At 50.2% G+C, this 18,860-nt stretch overlaps 1 protein-coding gene across 1 annotated transcript in view; it reads right to left on the bottom strand.

Moving 5' to 3' along the window:
• Positions 1–18,860, bottom strand: part of LOC144143466 (uncharacterized) — a 338,543-nt gene that overhangs the window by 294,444 nt on the left and 25,239 nt on the right. Inside the window, exons 6-7 of the mRNA XM_077675212.1 lie at positions 4,173–4,241; positions 2,042–2,131 (exon numbers count right to left, since the gene is read on the bottom strand). Coding sequence (XP_077531338.1) covers positions 2,042–2,131; positions 4,173–4,241 — 159 coding nt within the window. The remainder of the gene's footprint in view (positions 1–2,041; positions 2,132–4,172; positions 4,242–18,860) is intronic.

The raw sequence follows: 18,860 nt of genomic DNA, 5'->3' as shown, positions 1-18,860 counted from the left end.
TGATGTCTGTAAGCAAATAGTAGCTTTAGGGCACTTCAAAAAACAGATGCGTTCTGATAGAGTGCTCTAACGCCAACAAGAGCTGACCGGGGAGGCGGAGTGCGCGCTTCATCGCCGCTCTTACGGGCGTCGGCGACGGCAGCACCATCTCATCACTGTCACCTCCAAAAACGTCCGGCGGAAGTGAATTCTTTTGTCGCCTCGTTTAGACCTGGCGCTGGCACAGTGAGAGGTCGGTTTAGTTTTGCAGCGCTGACCGGACAACGCATGCGGATTTGTTGCGAATATATACGTACTAGAAAAATACGATTCGGGGATGTGATTGCCGAAGACGTGAGAATCACTGTTGCGTTTTATGGGAATAGAGGCCAGGCGAAAAAGTTAATTATATTCCAAGTGTGTGGATCGTTACATATGTGCTCACTCCGGCCTGATAGCAAGGACCAATGAGAGTAATGAAACCGCGGAAAAATAAATGGTCTGCAACTCCAGGAGAAACGAGATAGCTCGTACGCGAATTAAAAAAAACCCAGTGCCGCTTCGGAAATGCTAAAGAAGTTCGTCTAAACTAAAGCCAGGTAGAACTTACCAGGCCACTAGATGCGAAATGCACCGCCATTTCGCAGGACATGGGAACGCTTACTGACCATTGTGTTCAAATGCGAAGCGAAATCAAGGAATGGATGTTTTAGTAATCCCAAGCACACAAGCTGCGCGTTCACTTTTCTTTAGTTTTTCGACTTTAACGAACATTTGATCACTCAGCGGAAGCATTTCTTGAAGTATACAGTAAGTACATACGTAGTCACAAGCGATACGAGGTGTCGTTGGAAGAGTGTGGTATCTGATAAGACCCTCTGATTTCCCTTTCTTGCTAGATTCTGCAGGGTGCCTATGCCATGTGACGATGTTTCGAGGAAGTGTTTAGATGATGAATGTTTGCGAGTGCTCACCTCGCAACAAGACGACCCAGCATTAAATCCTTTGTCGTGTGCTGATTCCCGCATATAATTTTACGTTATCCATCGTACTTATTCCGTAAAATGTCCGTGAAATTTATGCCACATAGGCTTGTTCAGGGTAGTGATGAATATCTGGGATATGAAGCGTACCTGACGAGCTGTGCTCCGCTGGATTATGTAAGCACACGCAACCGATTTACGAAGCATGAGCACCTGAATTAATGCTTAAGAAAATTTCGGGCCAGTGGAATTAGAACCAACTCCATGCATATGCCGGCTTCGCGAGGCCGGCCTGTGATACACACCTGGCGCTTATGCGGAGCGAATGTACCCCACTAACACTGCGTCAGAAGCATTTGCACTCTCGTAAATACACAACGAATGCGAATGAGGAGCAACAGGCGGACCATCCGTTTGACAGCCAATAGAGCGCAAACGGGTCGGCAAGAACTCGTCGGCGAGATGAGCTGCGCAAATGTGGGGGGAAAACGTGGCACTCGACAGGCGTGGCTGAAATTGCTTGGGAGAGGCTTTCGTCCTGCAGTGGACACAAACAGGCTCATGATGACGATGATGAAATACACAACATTTGCGAAAAAAGTGACTGCTCCACATTAGTAGGTATATCCAACGCACACAAACGAAAATATCAGTCGCGATTGTGCCGCAAAAGAAACGGCGACAGTGGTGAGCAGGCCGGAATCTCCCGTGGCTGCTTTAGAACCGGGCCGCTAGGGGGATTTCAGTGGCGCCCCTACTAATTTTAGGGGCCTTAGCCCCTACAAGAAGCGCTCGAGGCGTATAGAACCGCTGGCGCTTCAAAGGCACGCGGAGCCTTAGAAGTTTTTGTTTACGGCCATCACAAAACACGTGCAACCATAGCGATATAAGCTTCCCTTAGAATTACCCGCCTTTAAAGAGTCCTCAAAAACGAAACCTGCCGGCAATTTTCAAACGCTAGTTTTGCTACCGATAACAGAATGAGAGACGCGGGTGGCCCTCACATGAGGGATCAAAATACCGCGAAACATCAGTGCGGCCATCTGGACAGGGGACAAGCCCGAGCCAGCAGAACTCACCCTGAGCGCAGCGACCTCCTTGCGTGCCGACGTCTCCTGTGCCTGGACCTCCCCTTCCACTGCAGACAGCCGCTCTTCAAGACCTTCGACCTGCATTCAGTCGCTAAGCTCTGTCATGCACACACGTGCTTGCCTGTGCAATACTTTCCAGGTAATACTAACAAACATGCTAAGGAGGCCTTTTTGAGAAATGTGCAATGCCGAGCTCAACCCCTTCAATTAAAGCTCGAGGCGCTCGGTCACAACAATACAGTAAGCCGCTTCTGGGACATGTGGACCAGGAGAACTTAAAATACGTGCGGGCGCGCGCGCCTGTAGTTTGTGTTGCTTATTTATTTACGGACTTTCACGCCAAAATTTAATCGGATGATTGAACTTTTACTTCGCGAGAGCAAGGCACAGAATGCGATTGCTTTCGCCCTGTACGATGCACATAAATTCCCAGCACACTAAAAAGGACATCAATAAACTCGAGCGAATTCAGAGACTTGCTGTACGTTTCTTTTATAACCATTACCGTCGTAATGATTCCCCAACCAATTTAATGAAACTAAACAACATAATGACATTGCAAGCTCGCCGGAAATTGGCTAGACTTAAGTTTCTCTATCAACTCTGGAACCGCGAATTTCTACTTGATCCTTCATTGTACTTGCCGTCTCTTTCATTCCGGCCAACAAGGAACTATGACCCTGTAAAATTGACTCCGATGTTTGCTCGCACAAACAACTACAAACACTCTTTCTTCCCTCGTACTATAAGTGAATGGAACGCGCTGCCTCCCGAAATGTTTACGTCAATAAATGCACGTTCCTTCATTGAACGGTTACAATATTAGTTCTTTCACTAGATTTCTATAATGATCCCTCACCGCAACCCCCCCCCCTTTTTCTTTTTTTTTCTTTTTTCTCTGACGTGTTTAATCACACATGCATCTCTTGGTATTTTCCGTCCCTTGCCTTTGCATTTTTGTGCAATGCACTTCTCTATGTTTACCCTTGATGTGTATTTTTATCTCAATGCAACAATTCATGTACACCACCACTCCTGCTTGGGCCCCCTGTGGCCTGCAGTATTAAATAAATAAAAAAAAATAAATGTCGGTGGCAGTTCCCTTACAACGATCGATCGAGATAAAAATACCACAGTTTTGATTCCTGGTCTTTGCCCTTTCAAGCCTCCAACTGAATTTCAATGCATAGCGGCAGGACCTGTTAGACTAATTGTTAGCCTGTTAGCCTAATTGTTAGCTGTTAGCCTGTTAGAGCTCTAGCCTAATTTCCTTCGTTAGGCTTGCTTGGTGGTACATAACTACAAAAAGTAACACGGTAACCTAAGGCGAAAAATGAACGGGACCCACGGGCTCTGTTCACGCGGGTCCTCTTCGCCCTTTTTCATCGGTCGGGCTGTATGTTTCTATTCACATGGCGTCCTGCGTTTTCACCACGATCTCAGCGTGGTGTTTGTACTGCATCTCGATGGGCCCATTTTTATGATTTTTAGTTATTGACTGCAACCAACCCGTACTTGTGTGCCTTGACAGCACACACTCGGGTAATTTACTGGGTGCGCAGACGATTTTATTGTAGTTTTAAAAGTCATAATTCAAAAATAAGCTCAACGTTTTGCTTGGTCTCTTATATCTCTTAGGCCGGGTTCAGACTGTTGCCGCAACTGTCATATTATCTTTTAATAATGACGTCATTTGACGTCTCAGCCAACCGAACTGTGGGATACGCCATTTTTTTTCGTCCAAATCGCACGATATAGCTGTTACGTCGGTGGTCAGAACATGGCATTATATGTTTTTAAACCAATTTCAGGGCCTATTCAATGGACTCATGCGTTACCTGCCGATAGAATGACGCCTTTCGTAGGCATAGGCACCTAATAGCATTTCGTAGAAGCGCACATTTACTAAACGCAGTAGTTGGGCTAACTGCAAAATGGAGAAACTGAGCAAAACGATGCAAAGTCTGACACTTGTGCGGAGCTCTAGAAAACTTATCTGCGCCGTCGAGCACGCGTTACACGTTTCGAAAAAGCGGGCTTTCACGAAATAACACACATGAAAGCAGTTATGTGTTTTAGCACTTCAAGGTCCACGAAAGCAGCGCAAGAGGAGAGTTACCTGCTTCAGGAGGCTCGCGTTCTCTTCGCGAACCCCTCGCACTTCCAGCCGCAGTGCGTTCGCTTCTTCCTGTGCGGCAACAAACAAGGCATGAAGTAAACGTCGCCGTCAACACCTGTTGCACTTTGAGCCCTCAGCAATCGTCAAGGACTTAAAAATTATCATGGTGCCTCAGGTGCTAGTCTTGATCACTATGGTGCCTCAAATGGGCTGGGCTGCAGCTGCAACTAACCCAATCACAATCCTAAGCGGTTAATCCTAAACCACTTCGCTTTTATTTTGTAAATTTTATCATCCCCTGGGGACCGATTCGCAACTCCATGCACGGGAACTCCCTGTTTTTATAGCGAAAGTGTTTGGTAAATTGTAATTTTTCGCGTCCGAGTTCACAAATACCAAGAAAATGCTGAGAATCTCCACTTTCGGGGATTGGCCAAGATTGACCAAAACGAGCATACTCACTATGGGAGATTGGCCGAGATAGGAAAAAAATACTTTAGCATTCGCTGCCATCCTGGCAACACTTGTTCGGAACGATAAAGACACGTCGTAGTGTACACCCCTCCAAAATGATGTTCAATTATTATCACTTTCGAAAAAATGAAGGAAGCTCGCATTTATAGCAACAATGACGGAGTAAAGATCATCGCGGCAGCGAAGAAGAAGCAGCCAGCTGCAATCGTATACTTTACGCTTCACGGTGGTCTTGAGGGTTGCGTACAGGCTCGCTACCTTCAAGTCTTACGTGTTAGTGTGAGCTTCCTTCATTTTAGCATTTGCGGAACACAGCTACGTCAGGGTGCTTTGGCTACCTAATGCACAGCATCGACCATGTGAGTATAGACTGCTCAGTCTGCATCTGGATAGACGCTCCGGATAGACTCTCAGAAAGCGGAGAGACACGTCTTGGTAAGATGAGGCTGTAATGGAATGCGCTACCAAAAGCGGGGCCAGCCGAAGCAGCCACGAGTTCACGTGACAGCTCGTGAGGACCACCCCACCCTGTGAAGTAAGGCATGAAGCAGCGGCCTGCTGAGAGAACCTTCAGGGACACCTGCCGATATTTACCGATGGCTGTGCTGCAAGACCGAAGAACGGAAGCAGCATCTATCGCACTTGCCTTCGCTTTAGGCAGACAATGGCGCCTCGGGTCCGGCAGCTCCACGACCGCCGAAATCGCGGGCCTGCACTTCTCTGCGGACATGATTAAGAATTTCGAGCCAAATCTCCTTTGCCGGAAAGTAGCCATACTCTTCATTTCGAAGGCTGCCCTCCTCAGTATCGGGCGGGCTTACGCTGTTGTTTCGATGTGCTAAGTATCGCCTGCGGGCTGCACCGCCTCAGTTTCAAAAGCCTTAACATCCGCCTGCAGTGACTCCCTACTCACGTGGACATGCAGAGAAAGGAGGAGCTTGATCGCTTGGCAAAGAAGCGAATCCCCCTTCCACCTGGACGAGTGAGGTGTCAAGGCCCCTGCATGTCGCGAGGGATCCGAGCCAAAAGAACCTTCTAAGCCATGCAGCCTATCAACCCGAGTTTCATCCGGAAACTCCCTCACCCCCTTCCTTCGAGAAGGCCGACCCGAGCCTGCCGTGCCCTTCTCCTTCGTCTGTGAATCGGCTGTCGGCACTGCGCAAAAAGAAGGCACGGGTGTGGCATCGCTATAGTTCAGCCACCTGTTCACCGTGTTCTGCAACAGACACACTCGCGCGCGCACTGTGCTGATGTCCGCAACATTCTCGGGCACGAAACACGCTTACAGCGTTGTACGGAAAACTCGGACAGTTTTCATGTACCATTCAAACCTATTATTCCTGTAGTATCACCTTTCACTCCGCGAAAACGCCGTCCGTGCCTTGCGGAACTGTTAAGGACACGGGACTCTTGGACCGGCTATGGTGCTTCAAGTGCTGTCAGTGGTCCGCATCTCATAACCCACCGTACTCCCTTTGTCTCCCCTTTGCTTTCTATCACCGCTCCTCAACTCAGCCTCGAGTGAGGTGCCCTCGACCCGCGAAATACTTACAGGCTGGGTCTTTCCCCTCTTTTATTCTATAATTAAGGCAACACACACACACACACGCACGCACACACACACACACACACACACACACACGCACACACACACGCACACGCACGCACGCACGCACACACACACACACACACACACACACACACACACACACACACACACACACACACACACACACACACACACACACACACACACACACAAGTACCATGAAACACGGAGATTTAAGATTTTCGCCATAAAGGACTCTCCGCTAGAGGGACAAGCTGATCACATGCATTTCCCCTGGGCTCCCGCCTTTGGGCTTGTTTTTGGCTGACAAACAGCTGTTTCAGCTCAGAAACAACTGTTTCGCACTGTTAACGTCACCCTCGACGTATAGTTACGCTTCAAGACGGCCCCAAGAACAACTGGCTATAATCGTCTCTTCAAGACCCGACTGTCGGATGGCAATAGATGGCCATCTGATGGCCATCAGATGGCCTAACAGGGCCTAGCATGGCCACCATTGCTGCACCGATACAGCCAGCATGTGCTGACTCTCCGCTCATATCCTTCCCAGCATATCAAATGCATGCTCATCGTGGTGGAAGAAACAATGGACTTCGATCCACTCAGTGGCCGAGCAATCCCTTGCAACGACCCATGGCAGCAGATACCCCAAGAACGGCACTACTTCAAGCAACGAGCAATGATACCGGCCCACGCCGTAAAAGCAAGTAAGCAACCAATTACCGTTCGCACTCCGCCCTCTCCCCGACTCCCCGATAACGACAACAAAATTATATTCTGACCGCGTTCAGGTCTGCGTGCTGCAACCCGGCAGGGCCGCCAGATTATGCAAAGCATACTGCAAGCTAGCCGAATCCCCGAACGCAGTTTTCACGCCCGAGTTACAACGCAACCGCAAGCGCAGCAGAACCTCATCGTATTCAGCCCGCCTGACGAAGCTTGCGTTGAAGCACTGCGACAAATCAACACTCTACAGCTTGGCACTGCAACCTATGAAGTAATGACATACCTAAAACCCACACCGGACACTGTTCGGGGAGTTATCCATAGCAAAGGCCAAGGCACCACGCAACAACAGCTGAACAACATAATAGCCACCTCAGGACCGAGAATCATCGACGCTCGCATGCTGGGATATTCTACTTCTGCAGTGATCACCTTTGAAGGCCCGCACGTGCCGTTTTACATCAAAGCTTATGGCCTCCTTCCGCGCTGCAGACAATACCGATCGACAGTCCAGTGTTGCTCACTGTGTGGTGAACTGGGCCACGGGTGAGACGTTTGTCCAAACCCGGACACATCTACCTGTGCTAAGTGCCACGCGAAAGACCCCTCACCGGATCACGACTGCACACCAGTGTGCCAACTTTGCGGACTTCATCATCTTACAGCTAGCAGGGAGTGCCGAAATAAATTGCGCCCACCCCCTCCACCTCTTCGAGTGCGGGAGCGGGCCCTCACCGAGCAAGCGCATCGGTGCCAACAGCAACGGTCACCGCCTCCGCAAGCATTACGACAGCGCCCTGCCCAAGCCCAGGTGAGCTGGTCAGCTGTGGCCGCTACCCATCCACTGCTCTACAGTTCCCACCTCTACCCACTCACGCTAAAATGCCCCCACACCCATAAACGACCGCCGATGCACCGCGCTTGAACAAGAAAACGCGCAATTGCGCGCTCAACTCGCTGACAATACAGAGCCACCCTCGAACAACAACTGGAACAACTTCGCACCCAAACACAAAGGCAACCCCCTTCCTTCTCAGACCCGCCGCGGTGGCTAAGGCGTTACGATGCTGAGCACGAGGTCGCGGGTTCGATTCCCGGCCGCGGCGGCCGCTTTTCTGATGGAGGCGAAAAGCGAAAACGCCCGTATGTACGAGATTTCGGCGCACGTTAAAGATCCCCAGGTGGTCAAAATTAATCCGGAGCCCTCCACTACGGCGCGCCTCATCGCCTGCGTTGCGTCGGCGCGTTAAACCCTACAATCAATCAATCAACCTTCCTTCTCAGAAACCACAGCCTCATCTACGTCGTACACCACACCCCCTGCTAACAACTCCGCCCCTTCAGCTGAAATGCAACAATATTCCCGTTCAAATATAGACAACAACCACTTCAACTATAGACGACCTCAAGCGGTTCATATTTGATATGGTCTCGCAACTCCGATCCGAAATCCAAGTTTCGACAAACGCCTCTGTGCAATTGAAGCAGCCAAAAATAAGAAACACAAGAAACCCAAACACCGCTCATTACTTACCAGCACGGCGGTAAAGCTCGCCCCCTTCTAAATGATGGTGACTCCCCCTTCCCCTCCACCGAATGCACCTAAAACATCCTCACCCTCCATAATGCTTTGCCGATGGAATTGTCGATCTTTCTATACCAAAAAGTCATCACTTGTTCCATTCACCCAGCAACGTTTTCCTGGTGTCATCGCCTTACAAGTAACCGACACAAAGTAACTCTCCGAGATAATGCAACATACACCATGAACTCCACAGCACGAACAGCCGTCCTCGTACGAACCAACCAAACAGCACAGCTCCATTCCCTCCCTACAACCATTGACTACACCTTTGTCGAAATACTCCCTCGAAAAAAGACTCTACCTAGTCTCTAAATCCTCAACATATTGTCACGTTGCCAAAGACGACGCAGTTGTCTTCAAGAAAAACAAGTTTATTGGAGCGAACTTGCGCTCCCCTAACAACTCAAAGAATACAAGGCGGCGATACAGAAATCAACAAAGTGACGTGCGTAAACTGGTGTCGGCGATTTGAATGCCATGGCTTCTGCTCTGCAGGCTCTTATCTCTTGGCGCAAGTGTTTCTGGAACCGTCGATTGACATCCAGAACATTGTAGACCAAAGAAGATCACTCTGGGCTAGTGACGTTAGGGCGAGACAGTCTGCTTATCTGAACGTGATAGCCCGTGCGGCATAAAAATAAAGAATGGAAGCAGCGCTTCGCTTGGGACGATGATAACACAGCCGGGCATGGCCGGACAGCATAAACAAACAATAAACTTATACATGGTTTGCGGCACCCTCTCTATGAGTGCATCGACCCGAAGCTAAAATAAAAGAGTTCAAACAACAACAACAAAAAAGTCCGTCATCTTGGATAGTAAGGTTTCAAGCGAACCACGTGGACTACGTCGGGCCGCGTGCGTCGTTGTGATCTTCCGGAATCACCATCGGGGATTCTCTCGTAACTAAGTTGGCCGACACGTCGTAGAATCTGGTAGGGTCCGAAATAACATCGCAGAAGCTTCTCACTGAGTCCGCGTCGTCGGATGGGAGTCCAAACCACGACCAACTTTGGTCGTGGTCCAAACCCAAACACTATCCCCTGGGTGGTACTCGACGTCTCGGCGTCGGAGGTTGTAGCGCCCTGCATCCACCAGCTGCTGGTCCGTTGTACGAACTCGAGCGAGCTGGCGGGACTCCTCCGCACGCTGAAGCTATCCTTGGACGTCGGGGTTGAGGTCGTCGTCTTCTACATGTAGAAGCATGGCGTCAAGCATCGTAGTTGGCAGTCTTGCGTAGACAAGCTCGAACGGCGTCATCTGCGTAGTTCCCTGAATAGCCGTGTTGTACGCAAACGTGACATACGGGAGCACTTGGTCCCAAGTCTTAAGTTCAACGTCGACGTACATTGACAGCATATCCGCGATCATCTTGTTCAGACGTTCTGTTAGTCCGTTCGTTTGGGGGTGGTACGCCGTCGTTCTTCGGCGATACGTGTTGCTGTAGCGTAAGATTCCTTGCATCAGCTCCGCGGTAAAGGCCGTTCCGCGGTCCGTGATAAGGACTTGAGGGGCTCCATGTCGCAGCACAACCTGGTTTATGAAGAACATGGCGACTTCTTGTGCAGTCCCCCTCGGAAGAGCGGCGGTCTCTGCGTAGCGCGTCAAGTAGTCTGTCGCTACAACTATCCACTTGTTCTGTGATCGTGACGCAGGGAACAGGCCTAGAAGGTCCATTCCAATCTGTTGAAAGCGCCTCGACAGGACGGCGATCGGTTGCAGAAGTCCGGCGGGTCTTGTCGGCGGCGTTTTTCATCGCTGGCAGTCACGGCAACTCCGAACGTAGTGGGCGACGCCGGATGTCAGGCGGGGCCAGAAGTACTTCGCTTTGTTTTTTGCTATAGTGCTTGCTGTGCCGAGATTTCCGGAAGACGGGTCGTCGTGGCACGCTTCGAAAATTTCGTCACGGAGGTCTGCGGGAACGACAAGTAGATAATTCGTTCTTGTTCCGGGCTCAAATTCTTCTTCACGAGGACGGAGTTTTTGAGGCTGAATACTGGTAAGTTCCGCTTGAACGCCCTAGGCACGGCGGCATTGCGTCCTTCGAGGTAGTCTATCAAGACGCGCAAGTCGGGGTCGGCACGCTGCTGGGCGGCTAGGTCGCTCTCCGTCACGACTCCGAAGAACGCGCTGTCTTCATCGGAGTCTTGTGGTGGTGGGTCGCCGGGGGCGCGGGACAGGCAGTCGGCGTCAGAGTGTATACTGCCGGATTTGTAGACTATTGTAACGTCAAACTCTTGCAGGCGCAAGCTCCACCGCCTAAGAAGGCCAGAGGGGTCCTTCAAATTGGCGAGCCAACACAGCGCATGGTGGTCTGTCACAACCTTGAATGGTCTACCATACACGTATGGCCGAAATTTTGAAATGGCTCATATAATTGCGAGGCACTCTTTTTCAGCGGCTGATTAATTTTTCTCCTCCTTCGACAGACAACGGCTGGCAAAGGCGATTAATGTTTCGCAACCGCTTTGCTTTTGGACGACAACGGCTCCCAAGCCTATATCACTGATGTCGGTGTGCATTTCCGTTTCGGCATTTTCGTCGAAATGAGCGAGCACGGGAGCGTTTTCCAGGCGTTGTTGCAGCTCGCAGAATGCTTTTTCTTGGGCGTTTTCCCAGGCGAAATGGGTGCTATCATTTGTCAGGCGCGTGAGTGGCTCTGCAATGCGTGCGAAGTTTGCGACGAAGCGCCGGTAGTATGCGCACACCCCGAGAAATCTTCGCACGGCCTTTTTGTCTTTCGGTCTGGGGAAGTTCGCTATGGCTGATGTTTTCGCCTGGTCAGGCAGGACTCTTGCGGCGTTGACGACGTGTCCCAAAAACTTGAGTTCCTCGTAAGCGAAGCGACACTTTTCAGGCTCCAGCGTTGACCCCGACATACGAATAGCCTCGAGTACAGACTCCGATCTTGCGAGGTGATCGTCGATATTTCGGGCGAATACCACAACGTCGTCGAGGTATACGAGACAGGTGTGCCACTTCAGGCCAGCTAACATAGTGTCCATGACTCTTTGAAGCGTTGCTGGCGCCGTGCACAGCCCAAATGGCATCACCTTGAACTCGTATAGACCATCTGGGGTTATAAATGCAGTTTTCTCTCGGTCTCTCTCGTCCACTTCAATTTGCCATTAGCGGGACTTCAGATCCATCGATGAGAAGTACTTCGCATGGCAGAGGTGTTCGAGGGCGTCGTCGATTCGTGGCAGGGGGTACACGTCCTTTTTGGTGATTTTGTTCAGTCGGCGGTAGTCAACGCAGAACTTTAAAGTGTCGTCTTTTTTCTTCACGAGTACAACCGGCGCAGCCCACGGACTTTTCGATGGCTGTATAAGGTCGTCGGTGAGCATGTTGTCTACTTGAGCCCGGATGGCTTCGCGCTCGTGTGAAAAGACGCGATACGGTGACTGTCGGGTAGGTCGGGCTCCATCTTCGGTTATTATCCGGTGCTTCGCCAGAGGTGTCTGACGTAGTTTTGAGTTCGACGAAAAACACTCGCTGTATCGACGCAGCAAATCCAATATTTTTTTCCGTTCTTCTTACTGTAACGCCGGATTCGCGTCGAAGGGATTCGGAAGCTTGAAGGTATCTTCGGGTGAGCGTTCAAAGTCGGCGACCGCGACCACGGCACTTGTTTCTTGCGTTTATTCTAGGAACGCAATTGCAGCGCCCCTGTTTAAATGCTGGTATTCCTCTCTGAAGTTAGTGACGAAAACTTGGAATTGGCGTTGCTTAAAGCACGCAATGCCTCTTGCGACGGAGACACCTCGGTCGAGGAGCAACCTTTGATCACTCAATACGATATCGCCGACATCAGGAACAGCATCTTCACAGTAAACCGTGATCATCAAGCTTGCGCGGGGTGGCAGGGTGACATGATCATCGGCGATCCTTACAGGAACACGGTGTTCGGGGTTCAGTTCCGGCGTCATGGAGTGATCGGAGGAAAAAGTTATGGATTTGGCCTGTAGATCAATTATTGCGCCGTTGTCCGTCAAAAAGTTCATTCCAAGGATGACCTCGCGGGAGCAGTTAGGCAAAATGCCGAACGCCGCAGGGTACGTTGTGCCGTCTATTGTGACGTGCGATGTGCACCTTCCACTTGACGTCACGAGGTGGCCTCCTGCTGTCCGAATGTGTGGACCGTCCCATCTGGTCATAACTTCAGCTTGGACGCAAATGGTTCGCTCATTACTGAGTAGTCGGCTCCCGTGTCTATGAGGGCGACTACATCAAAGCCGTCTTGACGTCAGATGCCGCCTTCCTCGAGTTCCGGGTGCGTCGGGGCGTCGCACCTCGGCTTGTGCGTGTTCACGGTCCGCACTGTGCGTCGCAGCTGTCCTCGTCTTCTCAGCGGCAGATTCGGTCATGTGGGGTACGCGTCGCGCCGTGTAGCTGTCGTCGTGTTCGGGAGTCTCGTCAGGATTAGGTCGGGTCGTCGGGATGAGGGCATGTCGTGAATCACTGTCTTCAGCGAGTCGCTGCGTCATTGGAGGGTTTTCATTTTTCCGCCGTTGTGCAACTTTACCTACCGAAGTTGCTGCTTTTAGTTTCCCCTGCGTGGGCTGGGGGACCTTCCACGTGAGAAATCAGCATTGCTACGGCGGCTCGGCGATTGGTATGGGTAGGGCGACGGCGAACGGTTGAAACGGGCTGTGCCACGGCTGGTTTGAAAACGGTAGTCGTCGATCTCATGCGGTCGTTACCCAGGGAGAGGGCGAGGTGCGTCGACGGAGAAACCACGCAGTCCGGGTCTCTTGTATGGGCAACGACAATAGATGTGATCGGCCTCTCCGCAGTGGTAGCACAGCGGACGATTATCCGCGGCTCGCCGAACGTCGCTCTTTCTCGGCGTTTGGTTGTGGGCTGTGGACGGCGGTACAGTGGATGGTGGCGACAGTGGGGACGGCGGCGAGAGTGGACGGCGGTACGGCGGAGCTTCTTGTAGACGGGCTCGAGCAGGGCGGGGTCGACGAACAGCCATGGAGTAGGTCATCGCCTGTGGCTCTGGGGTGCCTCGGATGGCATAGAAGTGCCCAAAGCCTATTGAACCTTTTCGCGGATGACGTCAGTCAGGGAAGCCACTTGAGGTGGCGGCGTCGTCGGAAAAAGCTTCCGAAGCTCCTCCCTGACCACTGTTTGGATGGTCTCGCGCAGTGTGTCGGAGCTTGTAGCCCCGGCACCGATCGTCTCGGAAACCAGCGCGTTGACCGGGCGATCGTGCTGCCTCGTCCGAACTTCCAACGTCGTCTCCATCGCGGCCGCCTCAGACGCGAGTTCGGTCACCGTCTTAGGAGGGTTGCGGACAAGGCAAGCAAAAAGCCCCTGCTTTACCCCTCGCATGAGAAACCTTAGTTTCTGTTTCTTTTTGCCCGGTGGTGGCGAACGTTTTAAGGAACTCGCTCTTCAAGAGTCCAGTCAGTCAAAGAGCTTTCAGGGTTCTTCAACCAAGAGCTGCATCCTCCAAATAGAAGAAGACATGCCGACACGTTTCTTCGTCATCCCACCTGTTAAAGATCCGAACACGCTCCACTTTCTCCAACCAGTCGTCAGGATCTTCCGTGGGTGATCCATGAAAATGATAGTGGTTCCCGGGGTTGCTGCAGAACTACAGGATGGCTCATGGTTATCATGGATGCGTTGTTCATGGCAACGGCCGTGACGTCTTCCGCCTTCAATTTATCTGGCAGTAGTCCAAACTCCGGCTCTAGGCCTTGCTGTCGGCGGCTGGCACGAGTTGGGCTTGCTTGACGAATTGAAGAGGGTTGCGGGTGCATGTACCCAGCACCTCGACCAGATGTCACGTTGCCAAAGACGACGCAGTTGTCTTCAAGAAAAACAAATTAATTGGAGTGAACTTGTGCTCCCCTAACACCCCTAACAACAGAAAGAATAGAAGGCGGCGATACAGCAATCAACAAAGTGACGTGCGTATACAGGTGTCGGCGATTCTAATGCCATGGCGTCTGCTCTGCAGGCTTTTATCTCTTGGCGCAAGTGTTTCTGGAACCGTCGATTTACATCCAGAACATTGTAGATCAAAGAAGATCATTCTGGGCTAGTGACATTAGGGCGTCACAGTCTGCTTATCTGAATGTGATAGCCCGTGCGGCATAAACATAAATAATTGAAGAAGAGCTTCGCTTGGGACGCAGATAACACAGCCGGGCAGCAAAAACAAACAAGAAACCTATACATGGTTCGCGGCAATATACAGCCCTTCCACCGCCCCACCCGCTGAAATTGATCGATTATTCAAGCAAGCAAGATAGTGCACCAGAGGACACAAGTTAGTAATATTAGGCGACTTTAACGCGCAACATACAGCATGGGGATATTCCCGCAACAACCGCAAAGGAAGTCAACTATACGAAGCCATCCAACAAAATAATCTCCATCTCTGCAACGTTTCACACACCCCGACCAGCATCGGAAATAGCGTATCCCTTGATACCTCGCCCGACCTAACACTGACCTACAACATCAAGAACGCCATTTGGACGTGCCTGGAAGAAACGCTGGGGAGTGATCACTACATAATAGAGCTATAAATTCCTGACAATAAAAATACTCATCAACGCATTGGAACAGTCCGCCTAACCGATTGGAAGCAATTTATAGAACCCCCCCCGGGTCCAATCTACAATCGAGAAGATTGGACCGCCACACTACTTACAGAAATGGGCAAGCACAAGGAATTCCCACTCCCGCAGTAAAACCATGTCGTAGACAACCACCTTCGCCCCCTGTGGGATGCCCTTGGTAGCCGCTGCCGCTGGTGGTCCCAGGTAGGCTCGGCACGAACGTAGCCTTTCGGACCGTCGAGACGAACGTCGACGGAGCGTGGACGTTGGCCGCTGGTTCCTGACCGATGCCACAGGTTCGTGGTGCACCTAGGATGACGGTGCCGATGCGAAGTCGGCCCGCTCCCGCCCAGGCTCGAATAGCATGGTCGAAGGCCTGGCCGCGTGCCCCTGTCTCGCTCCTTGAAGCGCACGTGCTACTACCGCCTCCTGGTTTCTTCGGGTTCTTGCCTCCCGGCTTCTCGCCTCTCTCTTCTATTTGTGCGCCCCGCTTTTATCCACTCTGGGCTCTCTCGTGGCGCACTCTCATTGGCTCCTCGCCTTTCCCATGTCCATATATGGCCATCACGCCACTGGTCTCCTGCGCGGCCTTCTATGATGGGATGACCAATGCGCTGTCATATTTTACCATGATGCCACGGGGTTTAGGCGCTGGTGTTCTCTAACTGGCGCGCACTTCAAATTTTCCTTTCTTTGTTCTTTTCTTCCCTTTTGGGGGGGGGGGGGGGAGGTTGATGCATCCCCATCTCAGGGGGTGCCCTGACACATGACATCCAAGAAGGTGGCGGTGACGACCAGGTGTGGTGCAGAAGTAGACCAAGACTATTCCACTGGTGATAGACCGCTTTTAATTGGTAAATTAGTGAGGAGCATAAGTCTTCACACGTTTAGTATAGTGGGATCGTGAGGGGAAGGGAAACATTTCTCCGGGTACTTAATTCTGCTCGCGTGCTTAATTCTGCTTACTTAATTCTCCTGAATTCTGCTTGCAACTAGTGTTTCTTGCAAGACACTTGAATAAATAATATACACAGTCATTATTACCAATCTCAAAAAAAAACATTTCTTTATCGATTATCAACACGGGTTTAGGTCCGGCCGATATCACCACTCAACTAATTGAATTTTCGCTCGATACATTTAAATCTTTCGATAATGTTGTACAAACAGACTGTTACTGCTAGATTTTGAGAAAGCTTTTGACAGTTTCTCACAACCCCTCTTATATAAGCTTTTTTTTCTTGGTTTACCAGGCAATGTTCCCTGCTGGCATCATAATTATCTAACCAGTCAGTCCCAAAAGGTTTAATTAACGGTTTTTTATGAACAAACGTTTCAAGACGGACCGCAAGGGTTGGTCCTCAGACTACTTTTATTTTTTATATACATCAATGACATCGGTGAGCGCGCAACTTCAAGTATTAGGCTGTACGCAGACGATTGTGTTTTGTACAGAGAGATCCGAGACGATTCTGATAGGCTGACGTTGCAAACTGATTTAGATAGCATCTGTCTTTGGTGCAGCCAGTGACTCGTGTCCCTAAACTTACCTGAATGCAACCACATTCAATTATCCGCAAATGCAAGCGATTCCAAACACAATACAATCTTCATAACGAAGCTATCCCTGGGGTAAGCCCGCGTTACATATTTAGGACTCACATTTTCTTGCGACCTATGAGACAGGCATATAGAATCTATAACAACGACGGCAGCCCGCCGTCTTCACTTCATTAAGACAAATTTTATGCAGGCGCCGCAAGATGCAAGAAAACTCTTATACAGCACAAATATCCCTCTGATTCTGGAATACAGTTTCGTGGTATGGAATCCCTTCACGCGGAATCTGATAGGTAGTCTCGAGGCGATACAGAACCGCTCTGCTCGTTTCGTTACGAAGAGTTACAGATTTCCAAGTAGCATTACTCGGATAAATAATATTTCTTCGTCGATTCGCCTATTTACTGACGACTGTGTAATCTACAGGGAAATATTAACAAATGATGTTAGTACACTTCAGCTTGACTTATCAACATTAACCAAATGGTGCCAAAAATTACAAATGCAAATAAACGTAGAAAAAACTAAACACGCCCGATTTTCTTCTGTAACTAGATCAGATAGTTATAATTATCTAATAAATGACTCCGAAATTCAGACGGTTTCATCCTTTAAATACCTAGGCGTAACATTGACCTCCGACTTAAACTGGGGTCCCCACATAGAAAAAATCACTTCGAAGGCGTTTAAAAAGCTTGGATTGCTTAAACGTCGCCTTCATCTGGCTAATTCTGACACGAAGCTTCAGGCGTATAATACCCTGATTAGCCCTTCCCTCGAATACGCGCAAATAATTTGGCATCATCACCAAGTTGGACTTAATAACACAATTGAATCAGTGCAAAACAAAGCCGCTCGATTTATTATGTCTTCATACTCGCGATACCAAAGCGTTTCTGCCTTAAAAGAAACGCCCTCTCACCCTGCGCAGGCAATTTTCAAGGTTATCTTTCTTCCATGCACTGTACCATAACCCATCGGCCTTCGCTCGCAAATTTATCGTTCCGGCACCATATACTTCGGCACGCGTAGATCATGCTTACACAGTTATTCCCATTTTTGCCCGCACAAAAAAATATCAGAATTCTCTTCTTGTATTGGCCATAAACGAATGGAATAAACCTAGCCACACTAACAGACGCTTCTTCTTTTCAAACAGCACTTCTCTCCTTTTTAACGACTGAAAACAATATCTAACTTTAATTTCATTGTGTCTGTTATGTTGTAAACATATTGGTTCTTGCCTGTACGACATCATATCGCTTGTTATTGTTTGTTTCATCGTTTTGTTTAGCGTTGTACCGTGCGATTGCTGAGTGCAATTCTTGTAATATTGCTGTTTTTCTTGCTATTCTGTTCACTCGATGTTATTTTTTATATAACTGTATTATTAGTGTGTTATACCTCAATCCCCCCCTATGTAATACCCGCCTGGGCCCTTAGGGTACTTAAAGGGGCACTAACACAAAAAATTTGCATCTTATTTTTTTTGTCGCGATAAGTAGCTAGTGACCTACTTATAACCTGTAGAAACCTCATTTGCTTCAGCGTGCGACGGTTGTTTAATTAGAGGCATTTTACCCGCCGCGGTGGCTCAGTGGCTAAGGCGTTGCGCTGCTGAGCACGAGGTCGCGGGCTCGATTCCCGGCCGCGGCGGCCGCTTTTCTGATGGAGGCGAAAAGCAAAAACGCCCGTGTGTACGAGATTTCGGCGCACGATAAAGATCCCCAGGTGGTCAAAATTAATCCGTAGCCCTCCACTACGGCGCGCCTCATCGCCTGCGTTGCGTCGGCGCGTTAAACCCTACAATCAATCAATTAGAGGCATTTTCAATGCGGCCAGTCACAGTTTCGGTTTCAGCGGGTGCCGCGAAACGATGGATTTTGTGGATTTTGTGTGCACAAAGCTGACCACGTGACCGTGGGAGGGATATTACAGAGCAGAGCCGCCGTAGCACTGTCGAATCCGCATCGACGGCAGTTTCTGCGAATGCCCCCACGTGCTGATCTCGTGAGGTGCTTAATTAAAAAGCGACCGCGGATGTGACGCAGGCGCTGCTAGTGCAAATGCTACCGCGGCTAAAGAACGACGCGCGACGCTCGAGGCGGTGGCTGGCAAGACGCGCGCTGGGAGCAGCCGGCCGGTCTGCCTACAGGTCCGCCTACAGATGTGTTCGGCTTAGCACTGCGGCG

The sequence above is a fragment of the Haemaphysalis longicornis genome, unplaced genomic scaffold, assembly GCF_048455015.1.
Source record: "Haemaphysalis longicornis isolate Haplotype H1 unplaced genomic scaffold, Haemaphysalis longicornis Haplotype H1 scaffold_6, whole genome shotgun sequence".
Lineage (NCBI taxonomy): Eukaryota > Metazoa > Arthropoda > Arachnida > Ixodida > Ixodidae > Haemaphysalis > Haemaphysalis longicornis.
Note: the sequence above shows the minus strand (reverse complement) of the source record. Positions and strands in the feature narration are given on the sequence as shown.